Raw genomic sequence first — 22579 nt, forward strand, 5'->3', positions numbered from 1 at the left:
CTGGGACAGGCTGCCGTAGCCAACGCACAGCTCTGGGCCTGCCCTAATTCACGCTAATTGGCACTGACTGCCTTTGATGCTGAGTAATCACACTTTGCAACTGGGAAATCAGAGCTTCCCTGTCATTGCTGCACCCAGCAGAAGTCAAGAACAGCAAAGGACTGAGCCTGACATCTCCTGACACAGTTTTGGGTCTTTTCCATACAAGCTAAAACACTCTGCTGCATCTTTTAGGGGTGATTTGGACCCAAATGGAAAAATCACGGATTTGAATGTTTTTATTATTGTTGTTACTACTATTATTCATACTATTGTTGTTCATTCCTGCTAGGAAGGTGCTGGGGAAGGAACACCTTCTGCAAGAAATCAGTGCAAGCTTTGAGAACCTGGCAACCTATGCCCTCCCCTGAAGCTTCCATCATCTTGACAATAAGTGCCAATTTAAAAGAAAAAGAAAAAAGAAAAAAAAAATACCCCAAGAACTGGAACAAGGGAAACTCTGCCTGGTACTTCTTTCCAGCCAAAGAACTCTCTAATAGCAAACTATTAGACAAATCCCAGGCCCGGGGGGTTGTTACAGAGGTTTTGGATTCCTACCAGATTTTTTTTGTGTCTCCAAACCTGTGTTGTCTGAATACAGGTGAAAAGAAGAATCATACAGTGTAATCAGAAGTTTTCCAGTGTCATGAAAGTCCCTATTTCTGATGGGATGTGTGATCCTTAACTGTCAAGGGAGATGACTGTTAAATATAATTTACTAAGAAACTGTGAGAAGTCTGAAACCTTTGAAATGCAGATTGTGAGTTCTGTAGTTAGACCTGCACTGAAATGATAAATTCCAGAAGTCAAAATGCTGATTGCCTGGCTTTTTTCCTCTTCCTCTTTTCAGAAGGTAGAGGACAAATGAATCTGGCCCCAATCCCCAGCGAAAAAAGAAGCTCTATTATTTTCAGAAAAATCATTTCAAAGGACAAGTCAATAATAGCAGGATACACAAAATAAAACCTTTGGAATCCTGTTATTATTATTATTATTATTATTATTATTATTATGGTAGGTTCAGATGACTCAAATGTTATTATTTTCTTCTTGCATTACCAGCCAAGAAAACCAATGACAACCACATAAAGCTCTGCAAATCTCAGCAAGTTTTGATTCCCACTTACATTACTGGAGCAGCTGTTGCACTTGCATAGTTTAGCAGGTCAGCTCTGCTTGTGGACTGGCCCACACTGTGCTTTGTCTTCTTGAAAACTTTAGCTTGGTGTAAGAGCAGGATTCATGCACAGCCTACCCTGTAGAACTAAACTAAGCTGATAGCATTAGGCATGTCACGGTGTCACAAGCGGCTCGGTTATGTGCTAGTACCTTATAGTTTATACAGCACATTGCACTGGTTTGTGGACGGGTTGTTTTGGTGGTGGCCACGTTCAGTAAAATATGCAAGGAGGAGGTCTGTTCCACAGACGCTCTTCTGCTGTTGCTCTCTCTGTTTGTTTCCAACAGCACAAAAAACGCAAGGGGAAAGTCAGCTGAAACCACAGAGTCTTGCCCGTCTGTGAGTCAGGATCATTCACCCACCTTCCCACCACCATGATTATGGGGCAGCAACGTCAAAGCTTAAAAGCACCTCTCCCAAAACGTGAATAAACCTGTACTGACCATGAGCAGGTTGTCTTGCCTGGTGTGCTGTCTTGTGGGGAAGGAGTTGCACTGCTGTCTTACCCCATCATAGATGATGAACAGTGCTGGTGACCAGCAAGAACTACTCACATGAGGAAACGGCTATCTTAGTTTACATCAGGCCAAACAAACTGAGTGGTGGCATACCAAAACTGCTGCAATGAGCTAAACAAAATTTTTTTAAATGCATTTTTTCCATGGAATAGCATGGACTGATCCTTCACTATCCCAGACGTTGGAGTATCCTAGCAGGAGCGCATGAAACCATTCTGACTGAGTGGAGGCATTCAGTGCATTTTGGACTGTATGAGTGCAGGTGTGAATGCCTGCGCAAAGTGTGGATTTACCACAATCCACTAGAGATCATCATATTTAAAGAAGGAATTTACATTAACAATTTCAATATGATTTCGTGTTTGCTTCACGCACAATTTAACTGAATACACTGGTACATTCCTCCATATGTTAACATGCTTAAACCGGGACAGCTTGACTTAATTACAAACTGACTTATGCTGAACCACGTAAAGATGGTCAGCTGTCCATGGGAAACATGGTGCACCCATTTGCTCCTTCTTTGGTGTTTCTGTTGCTCCATGGAAAATTAATACACATTTTACTTCTGTCCTTTTCCATTTCCCTCTGTGTGTGTTTGGTTTCCGTCGTAGCCACCAGTAAATACCAGAACAGCTCAAATGTCGTGAGATGTTATTTCACCTCCTCTGCTGACTGAATGGTTACTCTTGGAGCAAAAGGACACCAAGCTACACGAGTCCCAACCACCGGAGGTCGATTTAACTGAATTTCACCTCTCCAATAAATCAGATGATTTAAAATTAAAACCCAAAACTAGTCACCATTTGCAATGCTGAAGATGCCGACAGCGTCAGGCAGATATCATCTGATGCCAGGACTCGTTAGCTTTATCAGATTTACTCCTGGACAAGAATTTGAGTCCACGGATAGTAAAAATTTCAAAGCCAAACCTGTTTTCACCCATGTTGATCTTCCCTTGACTTTAATACAATAGAGAAAAGAAAGCTAAAACCAAAACGAATGAAGCATCAGAGCCAGGATATCTGTTCAAGGCTCCACAGTACTAAAATGTGTTCTCTCTACATTTTAACCCTGTCATTGCTTAGGCTTTGGCAGTGACCGTGGCTCTCCTCCTGGTGCCAGAGGTCAGAGAGATCCTTTGAAGCTGTTCGCTTCCTTTCTGCAATCTAAGAGGTCACTGTTGAGCAGGAGTTTCTACTTAACTAATAAAGCAGCTCTAGCAGACACCTAGGAGTGAATTCATTTTTACCTGGTCCAGAGAGGTGGCTCAGGAGGAGGACAGAAGAAAGCACAGGAAGGTGTGAGCATTGGGCGCCCTCAGCAGCAGGATAATGCCTCTTCAATTCCCCAGGGAAGGGAGGTGGCTGTGCAGCCCTTTCGCCTGTGTAAGCAGTTAGTAAAGATTCATTTGAGCTATGACAACATCAAACACGCCAACAGTGGATCAGTAGGCAGTTTCCTCCTTACCTTCACTATATATACATGCACTGTATAAATAAATAAATAAATAAATAAATATATATAAATGCAAAAGTACTGCAGTTGCTTAGGTATCTTCCAAGGATTCATTTGAAAGAGATTCCATCAAATTCCCACATTGTCCAGCTACAGAGAAAGGACATTTGTCTATGCAGGCATTCTGGCAGGAGCTGTGTGTTTTGGGGCCAGATGTAATTCAGAGTTATTCTGAATATTACACTGCAGCAGCCTGGCCAGGCCCAGTAATGCTGATTATTAGGGCTTTCCTGGTTTTCCAGATGGAGCCGATTTCATTTAGCTCTCTCTCTTGTAATTAATAACTTGTCCCTTTTGTTCATTTTTGAAGCTTTGTTTTATCTCTGGCATTTTGTAGAATAGTTCCAATTTACTTAATCCATTGCTTGCCTCCTCGGTGCACGTAGCAGAACTCATTCAGCCATACAGTTTAATGACGTACAGCTCCAATCTCTGCTGCACAGTCTCACATCCACTTCACATCAAGCTGGCATTTTTGTCATTTATATTTTATACCCTATAAACTCACAAATCATACCATTTCATACTAAAGCAATGTCAATAATCGTTTTTGAAAAAAAAAACCAACCTAACCGCTAACAAACATATGGGATCTGTACATTCTGTCCTTTAAACAAGTGCAGATTTAGCAAGGAGGGGGAGGGAAAAGGAAGAGAACGAGAGCCACATCCCCCCGCTGCCAACGCAATGCATGTTCCTGCAGCATCAGTGTTTGGATTAGGCCCGTGGCCACCCTACTTAGGTTTCAAATCAAGAAAAAAATAAATGGAAGCCAATTCCTCGCTGCCAGTTCTTAATGATATTAGACTTCTGCATACAGAGGGGTTTTTTAAATAGCGTTCGCATGAGACTAGCTCTTTGCATTGAGAGTGTGTTTATAAATGGGATATCAGATGTTAATAAATGATGAATATTTAGTCTGTAGGCATATTACGGACACGTGTAAAATGTGCTATAAGTGGCTAAATGCTAGCTGATTGCAAACAGGGTTCCACGCAACAGCATGGATTAACAAGACTACCTTTTTCCTGCTTTTAACTCCTAGCACACAGCAGGGTTCAGTCCAGGACTGGGGCTCCTAAGTACTTCTACAATTTAAATAACAAATATTAATCTACTAGAATGTATAAACAAATGACGAGTTTGAAGCGTATGGATGAAGTGGGCTCACACACAGTAGCTGTATGTTGGAATCAGCCTGTACATCTGTGTGTACGTGCAGAGTCCCACGTATCCCATTAAGGATGAGGAGGGAGGTCAGTGGGTCCCTCTAAGGGCTGGTCTGCACGGGGGGAGGCTGAATCACCAGACACTGAAAGCCACACAGCAGAATATCTGCGATATTGCAGGTCTGACCCCAACATCAGTGGGACAGTCACCTCCCCTGGCTGTGTGCACCAAGCGTCCAGAAACCCAGGTGTGGGGATTTCTAGGCTTATGCTCTTGTTCTCAGGGGAATGTGGGTGGATGGTTGGGTTTTAATTTCTTTTCTTTTGTCCTCCAACTATGTTGAGCATCTGGGATCCCAGTTAGTATATATTTTAAAGCTTTTGTTTCTTTATCCTTCATGCTGCACCGTGACATTGAACGTGCTTCAAATGAATGAAAAGGCTCCTTTAAATCTAGTCACAATTCAATGCCTGTCTTTCTTTGGGACCACATTTGGATTTTTTAACAGATTAATGGCCAGAAGGTCACAACAGAGAGCAATGCATATGACTGAATATTAACTTTTAATAGAGTACATTGAGCTCAGGAGCCGATTAGAGCTTTCATGAAGCAAGAGCAACACTAATCCTGGAAGGACTCTAAAATCTTCTGTAAGCTGCATTTAATTAAAAGAAAATGAAATACGCAAGAGTTGTTGCATGAGTTGTACATTTGTGCATCCCACTCGGATGAATGAATCATTTCCCTGCCTTCTTCTCTGACGCTGAAATACCTTGCAACCCATTAAAGATGCTTAAATATTTTTAAGGCTCTGATGGACCACATGTCACCACAAGCCACCCAGGACATGGCCACTGAAGTCCAGAGGTGATGTGGTGTAACTATAGGACTTCTGCAACAATCTGAGTAGAGGACATCATTCAGACCATAGGCTATCTACAGGAGGACTTAAGTGCCTGTATCCGTGCTAAGGCAAACATAACACAAACTATTGTTAAATTCATAAAGTAGATTTTTTTTATATATATTTCCATGCCCCTCATAACGCATATGTGGCATATGTGCATCTGGGTGAAATCTCAACTGACGCAACTCTACCAATGGTGCTGCTTCATCACGGGAGCAGTATGTGTCCTTCTCACACAGGCACAGGTCCAGTTGTTACCAATTGCCCCAGTTCTGTTACTGGTAGAGAGCCAAGAAGCTCTAACTGGAAAGACAAGGCGGATGAGTGTGAATTGATTGAATGGCAGCTGGATCCGGTGTCAGACCGGGATGCAGTACGGGGCCAGCCAGCCCCCTGCCCCGGCACAGAGCACGGACCTCGGCTCCTCCGGATCGCTCTGCAAAGGGCAGGATCCCATTGCAGGCCTGAAAAGCAGAGCAGCCCTAAAGGTACATGTGCACCTCATGCTCCAGTGTGCTGGGGACCTGTCAGCCTCACTCATGTCCCCTTGAAGGGCTGGGGACGGTAGTTAGATCAATTCCTGCTGGATTAACACAGAGCTTTGCAGCTCTGCCAGCACCATGCCCGTGCCTGTCAAGATCCATCAGACAGCCAAGCCTTAACAGCTAGTAGAATAATGGAGTGAAAAGAATAAAATTACCTCTTTCTGAAATAGCCAGAAACACTCTTCACTAATGCTGAACACAGCTTATTATCTCACAGAAAGGAGGCTACTCGACTTTTGGGTCCTGAATGCAAGGGGATGCACCCAGGCTGTACTGGATGGTCCACAGCTGAACGGGCAGAGCTGTTCCCAACCTGGCTGCCAAGCATCGAATGGGGTTCAGGGGCACTGAACTGGGACTGGGAGCACCAAAGGGGCAGAAGGATGGGAAGAGCATTGTGCAGAAAGTGACAGTGCTGTGACTGCTTTTCTTTGCTGCTGCCCCCTCAAAATGTCATTGGCAGCTGAAGGACTTACGAATCAGGGAGCATAAGAGAAGATTGCTCAGGTTTTGTGCCTTCAGGGAATTTTTTTCTAATGTATTTTTTTTAATACGTGCTGATCTAAGGTCAAAGTAACTCAAGATGAATGATTTCTACCACATTCGCATCAGGACCACTATGTCATGCTCTGACAGACCCTGCGAGTTGGTCAGATCCTGACATAATTCTCCTGTGTATCCTCACACGGCAGGAGCAGACCCTCCAACAGCTGCGCACCTGGCGCTTACAGTGTACATGGGCAGCAACATGACCCCCTCTGGGCTTCGAGAGTCAGCTGGGCCCATCATGTGGTGGCCCTGGACAGGGAACAGACCACAACTGCACCAGGGAGCACGTTCCTGGATCTGCTTGTCACCACCAGTTCTGGCCCTTTGCCCACGTGTCCTCCTTATAAATCACTGCAGAATAAAAAAGCACATTCATGGCACGTAAATCAAGCTTGGAAAGGCTGTAAGTCCATTCCCTCTTGAAGTCATGCAAGTGATGGAAAAAAAGTACTTAGAGCCAAAAGCTGGTGTTTAATGATTTATTCCATGGTCGGTGAGTGGGAAGGAGGGTGATGCCTGGTCTCATCAGGCCATCGCTGGTAGCATGAAAGCTCAGCTAGAAGTAGTTGACGACTCTTCTGATGGACTGGACACTCGCGTTGCGCGCCTGCCATGCATTGAAGCTGGTGAACTCACCCCGCTCCACCACGTACATACGGCCTCGGTAGTTGGGCTCCTCGTACAGCACCCACCTGAGCAGAAAGGGAGGGTTACTTGGGTCCCAGCAATGTGGTCACACCAGGTGGCCTCGTGCCCACGTTCAGTGGCTGCATTTAGGCACTGCACTACTGCAGACTGTCAGGGTCCAATGGTCCCTCTACAGTCCCGGTCCCATCCTGCACACAGAAATGCCCTGGGTGGAGTTAACTGCTGGTGCTTCTCCCGTTTCCAGCAACTATCCACAGCCAGATTGGACCTTGTGTTTAGAAGTTGTTTTGGGTTACACCAGCGATGAAGCCTGGGACCAGGGGCTCCCTACTTCACATTCCTGTAGGAATGGATCTCTCTGAGCTTCACCATGTGCAAAAGAAATGGTTTTTTAGCACTCAATAGTGCTAAAAAAGGACATGAGTCCCCTTAGCCCCTGGATAAACCCATTTTAGACTGTACGGAGAAACGTGCAACATTTTAAGGATGTTTTACCTCTTTGAACTGACTCATTAGCTATCATGGGAACCATATTTTATCATTTTCCCCTTTACTAGCAATTCTCAATGGCCTCTCTTTGATGTTTTCCAACAGAAAGCAGAAGTTGGCTCGGTTATCTTCACTTCATCTCTACATTCAGAGTTAACAGCAACTTTCCCTTGGAATACAGTCAAACAGATACAACACTCAACTACCTTGGTGACTTTGGTATGCCTGACTTGTTCACCTAGCTCAGCTACGTCTTTCTCCATTCGAAGGTCTTCAGGTCAAGAGCAATTCTGATGGTTGAGGGACAGTTTTTGCTGCTCTTCTCTCCCTTCAACCCTTTAGTGCACACTGTGTCATGATCTTAACGTGGCCACAAGTGTCACCTCTTTCCTCTGTCTCCCATGCTTTTTAACAAAGTTTTGCCATTTCTCTGATCGTTTTACAGTCAAGTTTCCACCCCATCATTGCTGAACTGATTATCTCTGCCTTGTTCTCTTCCCAATATTTTAAAGGATTTTATTAGGATCTCTGCTGCTTGTCCCATCTGTTGGCTCAGCAATGACAGCAAAGCACAAATGCAATCCTCCAAATAATTTGGTTTCTGTGGTCTGTCTCTTGCCAGGAATTCAGCTGTGACATCGGGGTTGGGACCTACTGTATGTGGGATTTCCAGGAAGAAAGTCCTTTAAGTACTGGTTGGGTCAAAGACTGCTGGGCCTCCAGGGTCAGATAATGGCTGGTGAATTCAGATCAGTTTGACCCAGACCAAAAAGCTGGAGGTCTAGGAAAAAAAGTTGTTTATAAAACCAGCCACCCATGGGCATTATTTAAAAAAAAAAAAAAAAAAAAAAAAAAAAAAGCAGCCAAAGCTTAGGGTATTTAGTTGAGCCACCTTACAGACTCCTTGACATATTTGGATTTATTTTGTGGTTCTGAGAGGACACGAGCTGGGACTGCTGTGGGTCCCTTCTACGTGTGCACTGATACAACCAGCATGTTGAGCACATGCCTGCCTGGTGCCCCTCTCTACCCTGTTGTCTGTGCTTGCACAACCCTCTTCTGCAGAATTGTTGCAATGTGCTCAGCCAAGACATTTGGATTCCAAGCATTTCCTGCAAACAAACAAGTTCATTCTTTAGCACTTTTTGCAGCCAGTTTATATCCAAACTGGAATTACAAAGCCATCCTAAGACTTTTCCTTTGAAGCTCGCTTCGCAGCTCATGGGGAAGGTTGCCCGCAGCTCACGTGAGTATAACGGCAGGTTGCCCTGAAGCCATGTGTTCCCCCCATCACACCCTGATGTGCACTGTCAGAGAGCACACTCAGTTCTTCAGCTTAATTAAGAACCTCCTCTAGATTGACCCCAGCCTTGCTCACAAGACATGCATGGTTTGCTTCCTTTTCTACCCCATCCCTTCATTTTATATGCACCTCTCCGTATTTTTGGACGATCATGGGCCTCTTTCTCCATCAGCTCACCACCCTTCCCTCAAGGACTCCCAAAAAGAGCTCCAAATCCTATTTTCTGCACCTTCCAATCACTCCCGCCTGCTGGGAATACCTGATGCCATTGAAAATACTGCATGGTGGTAGGACAGGGATGTTCACCGGCTGTTGCTGGCCCACCAGGACATGGTGGTTCTTCCTGCTCTGCTCTGCGGCATCTTGCAACAACTGGTGGACCCTGGGAAATAGTGCAGGGGTAGAGCAGCCCCTCACAGTGAATGCCTTTCCCAAGACCTCTGCATTTCTCGTCAGACACTTGGTTGATGTGTCTGCAGAGTTGCATGGAGGGAATGGGACAGACCTTGGGGTAGATGGGAGCAGACTGCATGACCTGGTGTGGTGATAAGAACCCACCAGCTCGTCCCCTTGTTTAGGGGAAGGCCGCAGAAAAGAGAAAAAATGAATAGCAGAAAGATGGGAGTGAAGCCTATTGGCAGTGCAAGGTGATGAGTGAAGGCTTGTATGGCTTACTTAGCCGTTCCTTTATTGCCTAAAATTTACGTTCTCTGAGACTATCAGCAACAGAGGAAATCAAGTCAGTCAGGAGCCCAGAAAACAAACACAAAAAAAAGATGATCCTGTCCTCAAGCCCAGCATGGGAGAGCTGATCCAGGCACATAGCACACAGCCCTCAAACATCTCGGTGCTGTGTTTCATTAGCACTTAAACCCAGAGGACACGGGAATAAAACTCACATGGAACCAGCTCAAGCCCTATACGCCAACATTGGCTGCTCACACTGAAAAACTAGCAGGGGAGCGCTGCAGCTTCAGCCTGAACCGAGCAAGATGCTTTCAGCAGAGCTCGAGGTCACTCGTTCTCCATGTAGGACTCGAGCAGTGCCACGACCAGCTGTCGCCTCTGCCAAGAAATATGTAACATTTATTGAGCAGCAATGTTTAGGTACCTGTTCTGGTTGATATTTCACAGCCTGACTGCAGAACATCTACCAAATGCTCATAAATGCTTCAGCAGAATAAATGGTTGGTCTAGTTCCTTCAAATTATGTCACTGTAATGTAGAAAAGCCCTTTTTGGAGTGTTCTCTCCCGGACTGTAAAACAAATTCAGCTTTTTAAATGTTGTTATTCCTAAGCACTCCTCTGCGGAGCAGCTGAGGCACAAAGCAGGACAAGAAGCACATGTCTTCGTCTAAAACTAGATGATACCATATGTGATACTGGAGCTGGCTCTGCCCGTGGGATGGGCAAAGCCACTCACCACGCAAACCACAACAGCTTCCGAGGAGGTGGTAACATCTCGAAACTGCTTTGAAATAGCAATCTCATTTCCAGCACGGTTTTAACAGCTTTATCATCACCCTTTCTAACTGTGTGGGGTAGCAGTTGCCAGCCCCAAAAGGGCAGTGGGGAAGGTGACGGACACCCTCAGCCCCACCAAGCACCGTGCCAAAGGCAGACATTTCTCTCCATTCCCATATTTCCAGCTGGTCCATCATTACCTCCCGCAGGCACGGCCACCACTGCAAGTGCAGGCAGCAGCTTCTTAAACAGCACGTGACGTGACACCATCTGCAGATTTTGAAGGGGAAGCAAACGTTTCTGTATCCAATGGATGTCTCGTTGCGGGAATTAAGGGGGAAAAAATCATACAGTGAGACTGTGGCGGGCAGGGAGCTCAGGAGGACCCTACTTTACACCTGCTTTCTGCATACACAGAGTAAACAGACCTGCTTTCAGGCTGGTGATGGGCTGGAGGCAGCCTGTGGTTGAAAATCCCTTCGTCTCCAGTGACCCCATCTCCTCCAATTCCCAAATGGTCAAGGACGGGTCCTGGGAGGGCTTTGCCAGGCTGAGCCCAGCACCAGCTACACCTGCAGCACCTCTGGGGTCAACTGGGCTTATATGGTCCATCCAGAGGAGAAGAGCAGTGCCATAGTGTCCCTTTCTTCTCCCTGGTCTCACGTCTCTGCTGCAATATCTCCTCCTGCCCTCCCTCCTCCGGCAGCCTGGGGCCAGCAGGTCCCTCTGCACCGTCCTGTCTTTTAATGGCCTTTACAGACCCTTCCATGCACTTGCAACGACTGTCTTCCCAGGGTCTCAATGTCATGCTACAAAACACGGCGAGTTCCCTCGTTACGCTCCTTTCAGTATTTTTTTCTTTTTTCTATTCTTTTGTCACTACTCGAAACTTTTGAGAAGTCTTGTAATGTTAACATAAACAGTCTAGGCTTCCATGCAAGGGAAAGCAAGCTTTGTGCCCCTTATATACTTTGCTGGGGAGGGGGGAAAATCAATCTGAAAAATTTAAATGCTTGAAGGTTTCTGGGCAGCTTCCCAATTTCTCAAGCTCCAGGCTCTGCTACAGGAACACGTGTGGTAAATAATTGGCCGTAAAGCCCTTGCCAGAGCACTCGCAGGCTCTCTTTTGGCTTTATAGTGTTGTACTCAAATGCCTTTTGCTTCATACGCTCAGCACTAACGGTGTCCCCACTGGGCTCCAGCCGTTTCATCCCACCAGGAGCTGGTAGCTCTGCTCCTTGGTTTTAACGAACCGCCACTACCTGATCATAAGGCTGCTTTTTTGGAAGAGGAGAGGTCTCAGCTGAGTCAGAAAGGGTCCTGCAGCACCCTCGCTGTCAGGATGTCACCGGCTTGGATGGCAACAACCTTTTTCCTACTCTGGGAAAAAACAGCTGTTGGACAGAAAGGGTCCAACAACCTACGCTGGGTGCAGGTGAGATGTGCAGCATCCAGTCCAGGACAGGTAGAAAAGAGTATTTCTGCACCCCCTCCTCTGCGGGGGCTCCCCTCTGCCTCATGCTTTGCTCCAGCCACCCTCTGCCTGGCTCTGGGAGGATTTTATAGCACTCCCCTGCTCCCAGCACGCTTAAGTGAAAACGCAATTGTCAGACAAAGGAAAGGGGAGATGACTTGCTAGGACCGACACTGTTGAGAAAACACAAATGCAAATTGCCACCCAACAGCAAGAAAAAGGCAAAGCTGCTGTCATGCAGAGGCTTTTAGGAGCATCCACAGGGGCAGGAGGATGGGGCTGGGCATCAGTAACACATCTGCAAAGCAGGTTCACGAGGCACCAAAGGTGACCAAAACCCCCCATTGGGGTGGCTGTGCATCACCGCTGCAGTTGCCCCAGCCTTTCAGAGGCAGGAATTAATTTTAAGGTAAGGTGCCACTGCCTCATTTTTGCTGTCCAAGGAGGAGGTTTCTGGAGTTGCAGCAAGCCTTGGCAAAGCCACTTGCAAAGCAAAAGCCCTGACCTGCATCACCTGGAGCCATCCATCCACCCTACCTGAAAGCCTCTGTGTGGATTTTGAAGAGGTGTATAGAAACATGCACAGAAATGTTCAAAAGAAAGAAAGAAAAAAATAAGAAAGCTGGGTTTAGGCTTCTTGTTTCAGACACCTTAAAAAGGTGTCTCAGAGCTCTTGTAGCTTGTGCCTAGCTGCCACCCTCAAAAAATTCATACCCCTCTGAAGCAGCTCTCAATGGGCAAAATTCACTTTTAAACCATAGGCTTAATTCACATTTTTAGGCTTTCTCCAAGTCGCCCCAGCATCAACAGGCTTTTCCACGATGGGGGAGCCTCTGCAGCCACCTCGCTCCCCCGCAGTACCGGGTACAAAGGGTGCAGGGCAGGGAGAACTGCAGCGGCTGCATGCCGGGACTCGTGCCGTACTTACGCGCCATCGCCGTACACTTTGAGGGCGTTGATGCAGGTCTTGTCCCAGCCTTGCCCTTGCAGGAAGGAGCAATCTTCTGTCAGCTCCAGGCTGGGACCGCTAAAATGGCTCCCCTCAAATATTTCGATCCTGTAATGCTCGCCATGCTGGGGACAAAGGGATTCAAGTCAACCGAAAAAAAAAAAAAAAAGAAAGAAAAACAACAAATTATTTCCCCAGCTTTTATAAGATGAAGGGGAAAATGGAAGGGTCCTTTGGAAGGGGAATGTGAAAAGCAGTCCAACACCACCAGTGCCAGCATGCACAGAGCACGCACAAACTCATGCCACCTCCCAGCACACCATGCCAGCCAGAAAAGCAGCCAGAAACCCCTTGCCTCTGCACCCAGCTCCACCTTCCTACAGCTGCTGTCCACATGCAGTCACATCGCTTGGGGGCTGCATTGTGCTCACGCACACGTAGCCCCTTGCCCATCTGCAGATCCCCCCCACTGGCCCACAAACCCTCCATCCCAAACAGCATCAGCTACAGCCCCAACTCTCCATGCGCTCACACTGCAAAAAAAGATACAAACCTTTTAGTGTACTAGTATCTAAAGCATACAAAGATGTCAAACTGTTCCCCTAAACTAATTTATATTGCCTCCAGTTCCACATGTAGCTGCTGTTCCTGATGGGAGATGCTGTGCTTTCCTTTAAGGAAAATAAAAAAAGGGAAAAGAAAAGGAAGCTTTCCCAGCATCATTGGTGCTGCATGTGCCCTTGAGGGTGACATGACATAAATTACTCCAGGAGATTTCTGCAGCCTGCGGCATAGGTATGTGGGACAGAGCAAGCTGAAAGGATATTTTGAAGCCAAATTCAAAGAATACCTAAATGCATTTTTCAAATAAACAATGTCAACGCACAAGAAGGCTGGGCTGCAATGCCAAACCCCACAGCAGGCAGCCGTCAGCAGCAGCCAAGCAGATACCGTGCCTGAGCAAACATTCCTCCGGGAATCTGCGCTGCAGAAATGCCTCGAAGCACTCACTGGCATCGCACGGGGAAAATCATGGGCTGGGGAAGGAGGAGCACATCCTCATGCTGGCCAGGCTCCAGGGCCTGGGGCAGAGCATCCCTCCATGTACAGACCACAGATGTGCTTTGGCAAGGACATTACAGACCTGAAACAAACCCATCACCACGCCAGAAAGCAGCTCTGGGGCCAGCAAAATACCCCAGCAGCTCCAAGTGGGTTCATCATTGCCCCGGGGGGTCACGAGTGACAGGAGTCTCAAATGGAAAGGTGTAACCCACATTCATTTTTCTTTGCTACCTTTAAATCTTCCCAATTAAACCTTCCTCTGGGTGGTGCTTCTCAAAGCTTCCTAAGGGGAAGGCTCACTAGTATGGGGGGGTGGGGGGGGGGAGGGGGGAAGGTTTTAGTTTAGGATTACTGAGTGTTTTTTGCAACAGCAGTGAATCCAGATCAGGTTTGCTAGGAGCAGCCCAGCTGCCCCGTAGGTCTGATCTGGAGACCCTCAGGCTGCCTGCTCTCTGCCAGCGTGCGTGGGGGCCAGGCTGCCGCGGCTCGCGGCTCAACTCGCCTTGGGGTACGAACCTCCTGAACTCCCCCGTGACCATTTCATAGCGACTCACGTTAAAGAGGAAAAGCACGTGATGCTGGCAGGACCTTGCCACCTCATCTGCAAAACCACGGGAAGATCTCATCCCATCAAAGACACCGTGTTTGGTGCTGTGGGAGGAAGGCGATGAGCCTTCCTCCGGGCTGCGAGACGTGGGAAACCGCGACTCAGCTTTGTGGCCTGTGCAGACTACTCCAAGGGGGGAGAAACCTTCCCCAGGAAACTGTTTCCTTCTCAATGGGATGTGTTATTTCTAAAAAGCATAGATTTCTACTACCCTTATTCATGGGGCTCCTAGGACCAGGAGAAATAAAGCCCAATGGCAGCTCCATCCCACCGATGCTCCGGCCGGGAGAGCAAAATGCCAACAGCATCCACTCACCATCCCGACGGGCCGGCAGGAGCCCAGGTGGTCGCTGCGGCCGTTCCAGCGATAGAAGTCAGGGTACTCGCCATGCTCCAGGATGTACTGCTGCCCTCGGAAGTCGGGGTGGTCGAAGCAGACCCAAGCTCCGCTCTGGACGCAGATGGAATTGACTCGGTTGAGGAAACCTTGGTCCTGGAAGCTGCCACAGCTGCCGCAGACCTCCAGCTTTCTGCCCGTGAAGCATTTGCCTTCGTAGAAAGTGATCTGGTGGGGGGGAGAACGGGCCGGCGGTGAGGAGCTGGGGCACAGCTGGACCCCCATTTTGAGCAGATGGGACTCTCTTGCAGATGCATCATTTCAGGGTGGTTTGGGGTTTTTTTTTGCTGCTTTCCAGCAAAAGGAGCACGGCATCGCTGGCATTTTTTCCTAAGGACTGTATTTGTTTTTCTGGGAACACGGCGCATCCCACATTTACGACACTTCTTGCCGCCTCGTGCTCGCTCACACATATTTCCACCAGGAATGTTTAAACAGGAAACTCAGCTCCTGAAACGCAGCTCCTTCTGCTGCACCCTCCCCGTCCCTGCTACCAAATTTGCTCCCGGTATTGTCACTCACATTGCATCCTCTGGGATATTTTCCTAACCTACTCCTTCAACCGGGAGGATGCTTGGGCTTTCTGGCCCCAGGCTGAAAGGGAAGCGGTTGGGTCATTACTTACTTTTCCCGAGTATTGAGACATTTTCTGCTGGCTACTATCCAAGACTGAAAGCAGGAGCCAAACCAAAACCACGATGGACAGGAACTTTGGACACCCCACTATATAGCAGCTGGTGGGAGGGGGGCGGAGATGGGGCTGGTGCTGCGAGGGCTTTTTAACAAAGCAGCGGGAACCGGGGGCTTTACACTTTCCTGCTTGGTAGGCAGAACCGCCGGTAACGGGCCTGCTGAGTCCGGGGTTTTGATTTTGGGCAGACGATCTGACAAAAGATTTGCTTGGCAGGGCTTTGGTCGATTAGCAGTGCGCATTTACTGCTCCTTTTTGGAGATTTTTTTTTCTTTTTTTCCTTCTGTTTTCTCCCCTTTCCCCTTTTATTTTTCCTTTTTTTCCCCCCCCTGTTTTCTCCTTTTTTTTTTTCCTTAGATCCGCTAACAAGTCAATAAGGGAACAGCAGCATCTCTAAGCATGGCACATAGTTTCTCCATGCTGTGTTTCCTTCCTTTTACTATCAGGCTGCTGCTTTTTCCCAGCTTCTTCTCTCCTATTGCAGCGTGGCAGCCAAAAGTGAGCGTCCTTGGGAGACTCCTGACCAACAATACATTGCACTCCATCCATCAAAAAAACGGTTCCTCATTTAACCTGTGAACCTCTCGAAGACATCTCTGAAAGCCAAACCAAACCCCCTCCAAAGCACAAAGGCTGGGCTCGCGAACCCACTGATGTTATTTGCAAGTGTTGTTTTTATGAATGTTTTGATCTTTCAGCACTGAAGCACCAAGACAGACATGTAAGTCAGGATTAGAGAGGTTTTTAGGCCATACTGTTGGCCATAAAGTAACATTTCCCTATCGCTGCAGTTACGACTTCGGAGCCTGGCATCTGAAATGTCAGTGCAAGGAAAAGCTGCTTCATAGTCCCCTTCTTTTGTGCTAGAAGAGCATCCAGAGACCATAACTGTCTTATTCTCAGACCAACAGCAAGGGAAAGCCCCAGCCCACAAACCCCATCCGTTCATACTAACAAGCCAGGCTAGGAAGAGGGAAAGGCAAATGCATGGGGGCAGCCCATGGGCCAGCACAGAGACATAAACAGGGCACCACGTTACAAGGGGATTTGTTGTTGATGCTATTTAATAGCCTTGGAAGAGGCTTCACACCCAGCTCCTACTCATCAAATCCTCCTCTTCATCACCCACGAGGCCGCCATCACCTCCTTCTTGCCACCAGCACTCCGCTCCCTGAACTGTCAGGCACACGCTTTGAATCCGAACCCTAAAACCTCATTTCTCGGCAGGTCCCTCCCATCCATATGCATGCCAGCAGCCTGGCTTGGCAACCCGGCTCTGCCACCTCGGCTCGCTGATTTGTTTCAAGATTAAAGACCATTTGGGAAGAGAAAGGTGGCATTATTAAGGCTTAAACAGGTGCCACCCTTTCAATTAAGATGTAAAAATTAGCAAGTGCATGTGCACACACACGTAGGCTGAACTGGAAGACGTCGCGTTGACTGGGATACGCCGGAGGAGGAAGGAGGGAGGCACATTGTGTGCAGAAGAAACGCATCCTTCAGCTGACACAGGTAGACCTGCCCTGGCATCGCAGAAATGCTGTCGACATTTACATGTTCTGATGGGAGGCAAGAAATAATGAAGAAAAGCCTCACTTAATTAAACAAAAAACACCCTACCTCACTGAAATGCTGGTGTTATTTCTAGGTGCTAAATTAGTCACCACATAATGTAACAGCACATGGAAAATCCCACTTGGATGAGCAGCAGCCAGGGCAGGGGGCATTAGCGATGTCCCCCAAACCAGCCCTTCCCCGTGGCCTTGCACTTAGTGCCCTGGGAAGGAAGGAGAAGACGTGTCCCACTCCTGAATCACGGTGGGGAGCACCAGGGTGACAAGGTGGCACTGTTGCTGGCGTTGGGACCCAGTTCTCCCATCCACTGGGGCTGTAACAGCTCATGTGCTCTCTGCGTTGGCCATGAGCTGTTTGGTGCCTGCAGAGGAAGACCCACAGCATCCACGACAAACTGGCCCTGAAGTACCCAGTAAAAGAACTGTTACCGCAGGAGGAGGTTTTTATGGAACCGCAAAAGCCTCATTCCCTCTGGCTGTCTCATGATGGGATTTTCCTGTGTCTCCTAAGGTGCAAGCTTTAATTAAAATGCGCAGGAACTTGATGTATCTGAGACTTGTGCCCAGCTGTTAGAACTGTTAGAAGCTGTCCAACAGGTTCAAATGCTGTTCCAGCAGAGATGGGAAGAGGGCGTGACAACTTTGTTCTCATTTCTTTGAGAAACCACGTTAAAGATAGGAAACAACAAAAGACCTAGCTCTAGAAAAAAGGAAAATGATGGGGGGAAAAAAAGAATACTGAAGAATGGGAAAATAATTCCTGGACAAACCTCCTTAATTCCTCGCAAAGGATAAAAGGCTGCCAATGGAAAAGAGAGAAGAGCAGCCTGGGGCCACCAAGAGCCTTTCAGGCACACGAAGCTGGGGCAGAGCTCACCTCCTGCTCCTGCCCAGGTGCAGGACCACATCCGACCACGGTGCCCCACATCGACAGACTTACAGGCAGCCTTCCTCCGCTGTGGCTGTTCAAAGGAGGAAGCACTGGAAACACCAACTTCCCAAGTCTGAAGTGATTGGCTTTAACAGACAAAACCCCAAAGCCTGAGATTTTTTTGGCGCGCCTTGGTTTAGAGGGAGTGAGAAACGAGGCTTGACATCTGCAGTGGCGCCCCGGGGCTGTGCTCTCCCTGCCTGCCTTTGCTGCCACGAGGCCGAGGAACAAGGCAGGCAGAGACAATTTGCTCCAAATCCAGGCCAGAACCAGGGGGTGAGAGAACCAAATACCTCCACCACACAAGGTGACCAAGGTTGATTTCAAGTCCATTATAACCCTGCACTGACATCCCCAACAAAACCGGGATGGGAAGGACCTGATGTTGGGACACCACTGGTGTCAACAACGGTCACAGAGACAGACCCCAGCCACGCTAGGAACCAGAACTCAACCATCCAGGACAAAACCACCCTGCTTGGATAAGCGATGTGGCTCCTGATACTACCTCAGTCTCCTCCTCACCTCCCACTTACACGCAGGATCTGAGCACAGCTCCGGTCCTCTTACAAAGTCATTTCCGTTACATGCAAAGGGGTTGCAAGCAAGGTGATGCTGGCCTAAATAAGCCCGGGCTGGGTGGTCTTCAACATGCAGCTGTGAGATGCCACCACCTCTTTCCATGGCATTTACGGGGGTGATTTTTCCCCGCAGCTCAGCAGACGTGGCCACGGCACGTGGGCAGCCCAGCAATCCCCCTCACCGTAATCCGCGGTGTTAGGTGGTGCTGGCAGCAGGGTGCTGCTGAATGACCCGAGTTACAGTAGCAAGATGCCAAATTCAACCCTTCTCCGACAGATTTCAAGAGAGCAGGGTGTAACTCCTGAAGGTCAATCTTCGGCAGTGACCTTGCTAATGTCAACAGGAATATTTCTTGGCAGAGGCTGAGCAGGACTAGCATTCTGCCCAGAGGTACCTACTACAGCCAGTACAAGCCCACATAAACGATAATTAAGTGAACAACCACCACGGAGTTCCACCGCATCCTCTGAAAGAGCCACGCTCCGGCTTCTGGAGGAGCTTTTAGTACCTGCAAAGCAGCGTTAAGACCCAGCACAGGAGACATCTGTATCTCAGGGCTTTCAAAATGCTATCTCGCTTTAGAAAGCTCACAGGTTTCTTCACATAACTCACTAAGAGATACTTCTAGCTCATTAGGTATGGAACAACCATGGGTCTAGCTCCTTCCCATGGAAAAGTTTTTGGCTCGCTGCTGAAATGGATGAGTACATCTCGTGGGCCGCTTCAGCGCGGCAACAGACCTGAGTGAGAAACCATCCTTATGACTCAAGGGAGTTTCTATATTAAATTCACATTGCTGGATTAAGACCTAGCCCACCTTACACCAGTTGTCAAAGCACTGATTTCTGCTGGTGATTAACCCATTCCCAGTGCCTGGGTACACCGCGTGCCGCCTCCCAGAGCTGCTGGAGGGGGGGGTGGTTACGCGAACCGCAGAACACCTCTGCAAACCACACAGAGACAGGATCTTCCAACTCATACCCTCACGGGCAAAAATACATCACCTCTTGCTGGAAATGGGAATCAGCTGCCCAGCAAGAGTTTTGGGTTCAACCCATCCTTCTTCATCATGGATGCAGCAAGACATAGAGTGCTCGCAATCTCTCTACCAATGGTGGCCATCCCACATCCTCACCATGTTTCCACCGTGCCCGTAACGAGTTGAAGGGATCCGTGCACAGGTTCTCACCGCACACCCCCCACACCCCCCCCAGCTATCAGAGGGGAGTAAATTTTGACCTTATTACGTGAGGTTGTGAAGATCAGTCAGCATTAATGAAATGCTCTGAAGATGGCCAGCACCGATTACATAAGAGCTAATTAGTACCTGTTGATTTCTCCTTCCCGAGAGACTCCAGCCCAGCGGTGCTAATTAGCAGGGTAAGCCCAGCAAGCCAGGCGCACTGGCACCACCCGCACTGTGCTCACACCGCGCTGCACAGCACCCTCTGGTACCGGCACAGAGCAGCAGCGCAAATTTTGTAGCAACAGAGGTGTAAGACTGCACTTTTCTTTTAAAGGTGGTGAAAACATCAAAATACCCACCATGATGCAGGCGACCCTTCTCATTTCAGGCTGCTGCCCACCTTGCACTTCAAAGGGAACTGCTGCAAACTGGGGTACGCCCAGCTTGGGTGTTTATGCTCATCCACGCCAGAAACAAAGGGTGACTGCAAGAGCTGTCCTTGATCACGTCCAGGGTGCAAGTTGGGACATAGAAACTTCTCTGTTCAAAGGAACCAGAAGATGGAAAGCCTGAAGTCTTCACTGCTGCAAAACCTCCTCAGCAAAGCCCCATTCCAGCCACGCTCCTCTGCCCTCAGTTGTGAAATGACATAAGGCTGCCTGGTCGGACACAGTACAGCTACCGCCGGCACAAGGGAGCAGTAAAAACACTTTGCCGGCTTTTTTCTTCTCCAGCGTACGCTCACTCACCAGGCCGTTACAGAAGCTGGGAAAATGCATTAGGCAGAAGACTCCAGAGATCCAAAGCAGACTGCCTCCAAGCCTTTCCCATTGTGGAGGAGTTCATCAGGCAGGGATAAACTTTGCTATGCATAGAAACAAGAACAACAGGAAAAAGGATCACGCACCCCCCTTCTGCCTGCAGACCATCCTCCGCTTGCCGAGCTGCACCTGCCCCGCCGCTTTCCCTGTCCTCAGCATTTCCATGCATGCCAGGACGGGAGATGGGCCACGTGGTCTCTGGGGCTCGGGATACAGACAGATTTCCCAGTATCCATGCAGCAAAGCAAGGAGGAGTTGGACAGGAGCACAAGCAAGGCAGGAGGCATTTCCAGACCGGCACATTTTCAATCCACACGTCAATGGGAATTTAACTTGGTTTACGGTAGTTACATTTTCACAGCATCGCAGAATGGTTGAGGTTGGCAAGGACCTCTGGAGGCATCTGGTCCAGCCCCCCTGCTCGAGCAGGTGGCTCAGGACCACGTCCAGGCAGTTTCTGAGTATCTCTAAGGTAGGGGACTGGTAGGCAGTGCTCAGTCACCCTCACGGTGAAAAAATTTTGCTCATTTCCTCAACAGGAAAAAGAGTAAGGCTGGGCCCTATTAAGACTATCAATTTTTTTCTAGCCTGGCAGGGACAGAGAACTTTTTTCTTTTGCAGTGTACCTTTTATTCCATGCACCATTTACCACAATCCTCCAGAAGCCTCCAAAGGATCAGGGCAGCTGCCAGACAAGGCTGTACAAATCCACCCATTCCAGGCAAGTAAGCAGCAATTTTCTAGACACTGGTTTCTTGCTTCTGTACGTAAGGCTTCCAAGATCACCTGCCACCCCGCTTTGGGCTCCCACGGTGAAGAACCTAACCCGTGCCAGCTCTTAAGGCAGTACAGGGAAGCACAAGGCTGCCCCAGCCTCCGTGGGACTCCAGCTGCTGGAAGGTGCCATCCCGAGCAGCCAACTGACATCTCTGTATAACAAAACGCAAGTAGTTCACTGATCACGCTTGGCTACACATTGCATTAAAACTGCAAGACTATTGTACATGGCTGGTCTTCAGACCTTATTAGCACAGAAAAGTTTGGACAAGTGGAATAATTTACATTTCTTACTGGATGAGCCAGCAACAGGAGAAAGGAAACAAGGTTATGTCGATGAATTCAATTCTTCAGCTGTTACGGAAAATGCAAGAGCAGTACATGCTTCTCAGGGCTGAGCACATGAAGTCCTGGAAGTTCCCATTGCAAAACATCCAGAAAACCTGCACTTGCCTTTAAGCGCCCTCCTGAAAAGCCTCAGCTCCGGCAGGCAGGGCCTTGGTTCTCCCAGGACTATCAAGTTGCACATTTCCTCATCCATCCTCTTTAAAAGCCTTAGCAGCTGGCACACCTCAGACACCAATGCAGCAGCTATTTCAGGCTTTAGATTGATCAGCAGGACACACACGGCCACTATTTTACCAAAAAAAAAAAAAAAAGAAAAAAAGTAAACAGCCTAAACAGTCAAGGTTTTGGGTATTCCAGAACTTCTGCCATGTGATGCAGACCACATGATATTGTATCTGTGACGCAATGCCACAGACATCTATCACCTCATGATCAGGCAATGAAGAAGGGTACTACCAACCAGATGCACAGCGTTCCTGTGTTCCACAGATCATGTTCTGAATCCTCAGTAACTTCATTATCAGCCACATTACTCTCATTCCAGCACTGCAGGTTCTTGCGAAGGAAACCTATCTGAAATCAAAGCACGTACAGGTTTCCCTGATCGAGCACTCGACTCTGCTGAAGTTCAGCAACCTGTCATGTATGACGATCGTCCACCTACAGAACCTGTATTCGGCACAGAGTATAAAAATTCAGGTAACAGAAATGAGTTTCCAGAAACTTTGGGAAGCATCTTAAATGGAGGGTAAAAAAAAAAACCCAAACAAAAACCCCCAAAAAACCAAAACAGCTTTTTTTTTTTGCCAGGAAGCCAGTTAATTTCGTGGTGACAAAGAAAATAGT

At 48.1% G+C, this 22579-nt stretch overlaps 1 protein-coding gene across 1 annotated transcript; it reads right to left on the reverse strand.

Moving 5' to 3' along the window:
- Positions 1-6891: 6891 nt before the first annotated feature.
- Positions 6892-22315, reverse strand: CRYGN (crystallin gamma N). Its single transcript, XM_037382867.1, has 6 exons — positions 22194-22315; positions 20537-22018; positions 20147-20419; positions 14743-14991; positions 12734-12879; positions 6892-7118 (listed from the first exon to the last, which is right to left on the reverse strand). Exons 3-6 carry the CDS (start codon positions 20168-20170, stop codon positions 6983-6985), a joined length of 555 nt encoding a protein of 184 aa, XP_037238764.1. The 5' UTR covers positions 20171-20419; positions 20537-22018; positions 22194-22315; the 3' UTR covers positions 6892-6982.
- Positions 22316-22579: the final 264 nt, after the last annotated feature.

This window comes from Falco rusticolus, chromosome 4 (genome assembly GCF_015220075.1).
Source record: "Falco rusticolus isolate bFalRus1 chromosome 4, bFalRus1.pri, whole genome shotgun sequence".
Classification (NCBI taxonomy): Eukaryota; Metazoa; Chordata; class Aves; order Falconiformes; family Falconidae; genus Falco; species Falco rusticolus.

Excerpts from the sequence above, each read along its gene's own strand:
- CRYGN (XM_037382867.1), bottom strand. The coding sequence starts at position 20,170 with ATGAGAAGGGTCGCCTGCATCATG. Across the intron at positions 12,880-14,742 it reads CCTGCCGGCCCGTCGGGATG|CATGGCGAGCATTACAGGAT; the intron begins GTGAGTGGATGC and ends CTTTGTCCCCAG. Across the intron at positions 7,119-12,733 it reads AAAGTGTACGGCGATGGCGC|GTGGGTGCTGTACGAGGAGC; the intron begins GTAAGTACGGCA and ends CTTTCTGCTCAG.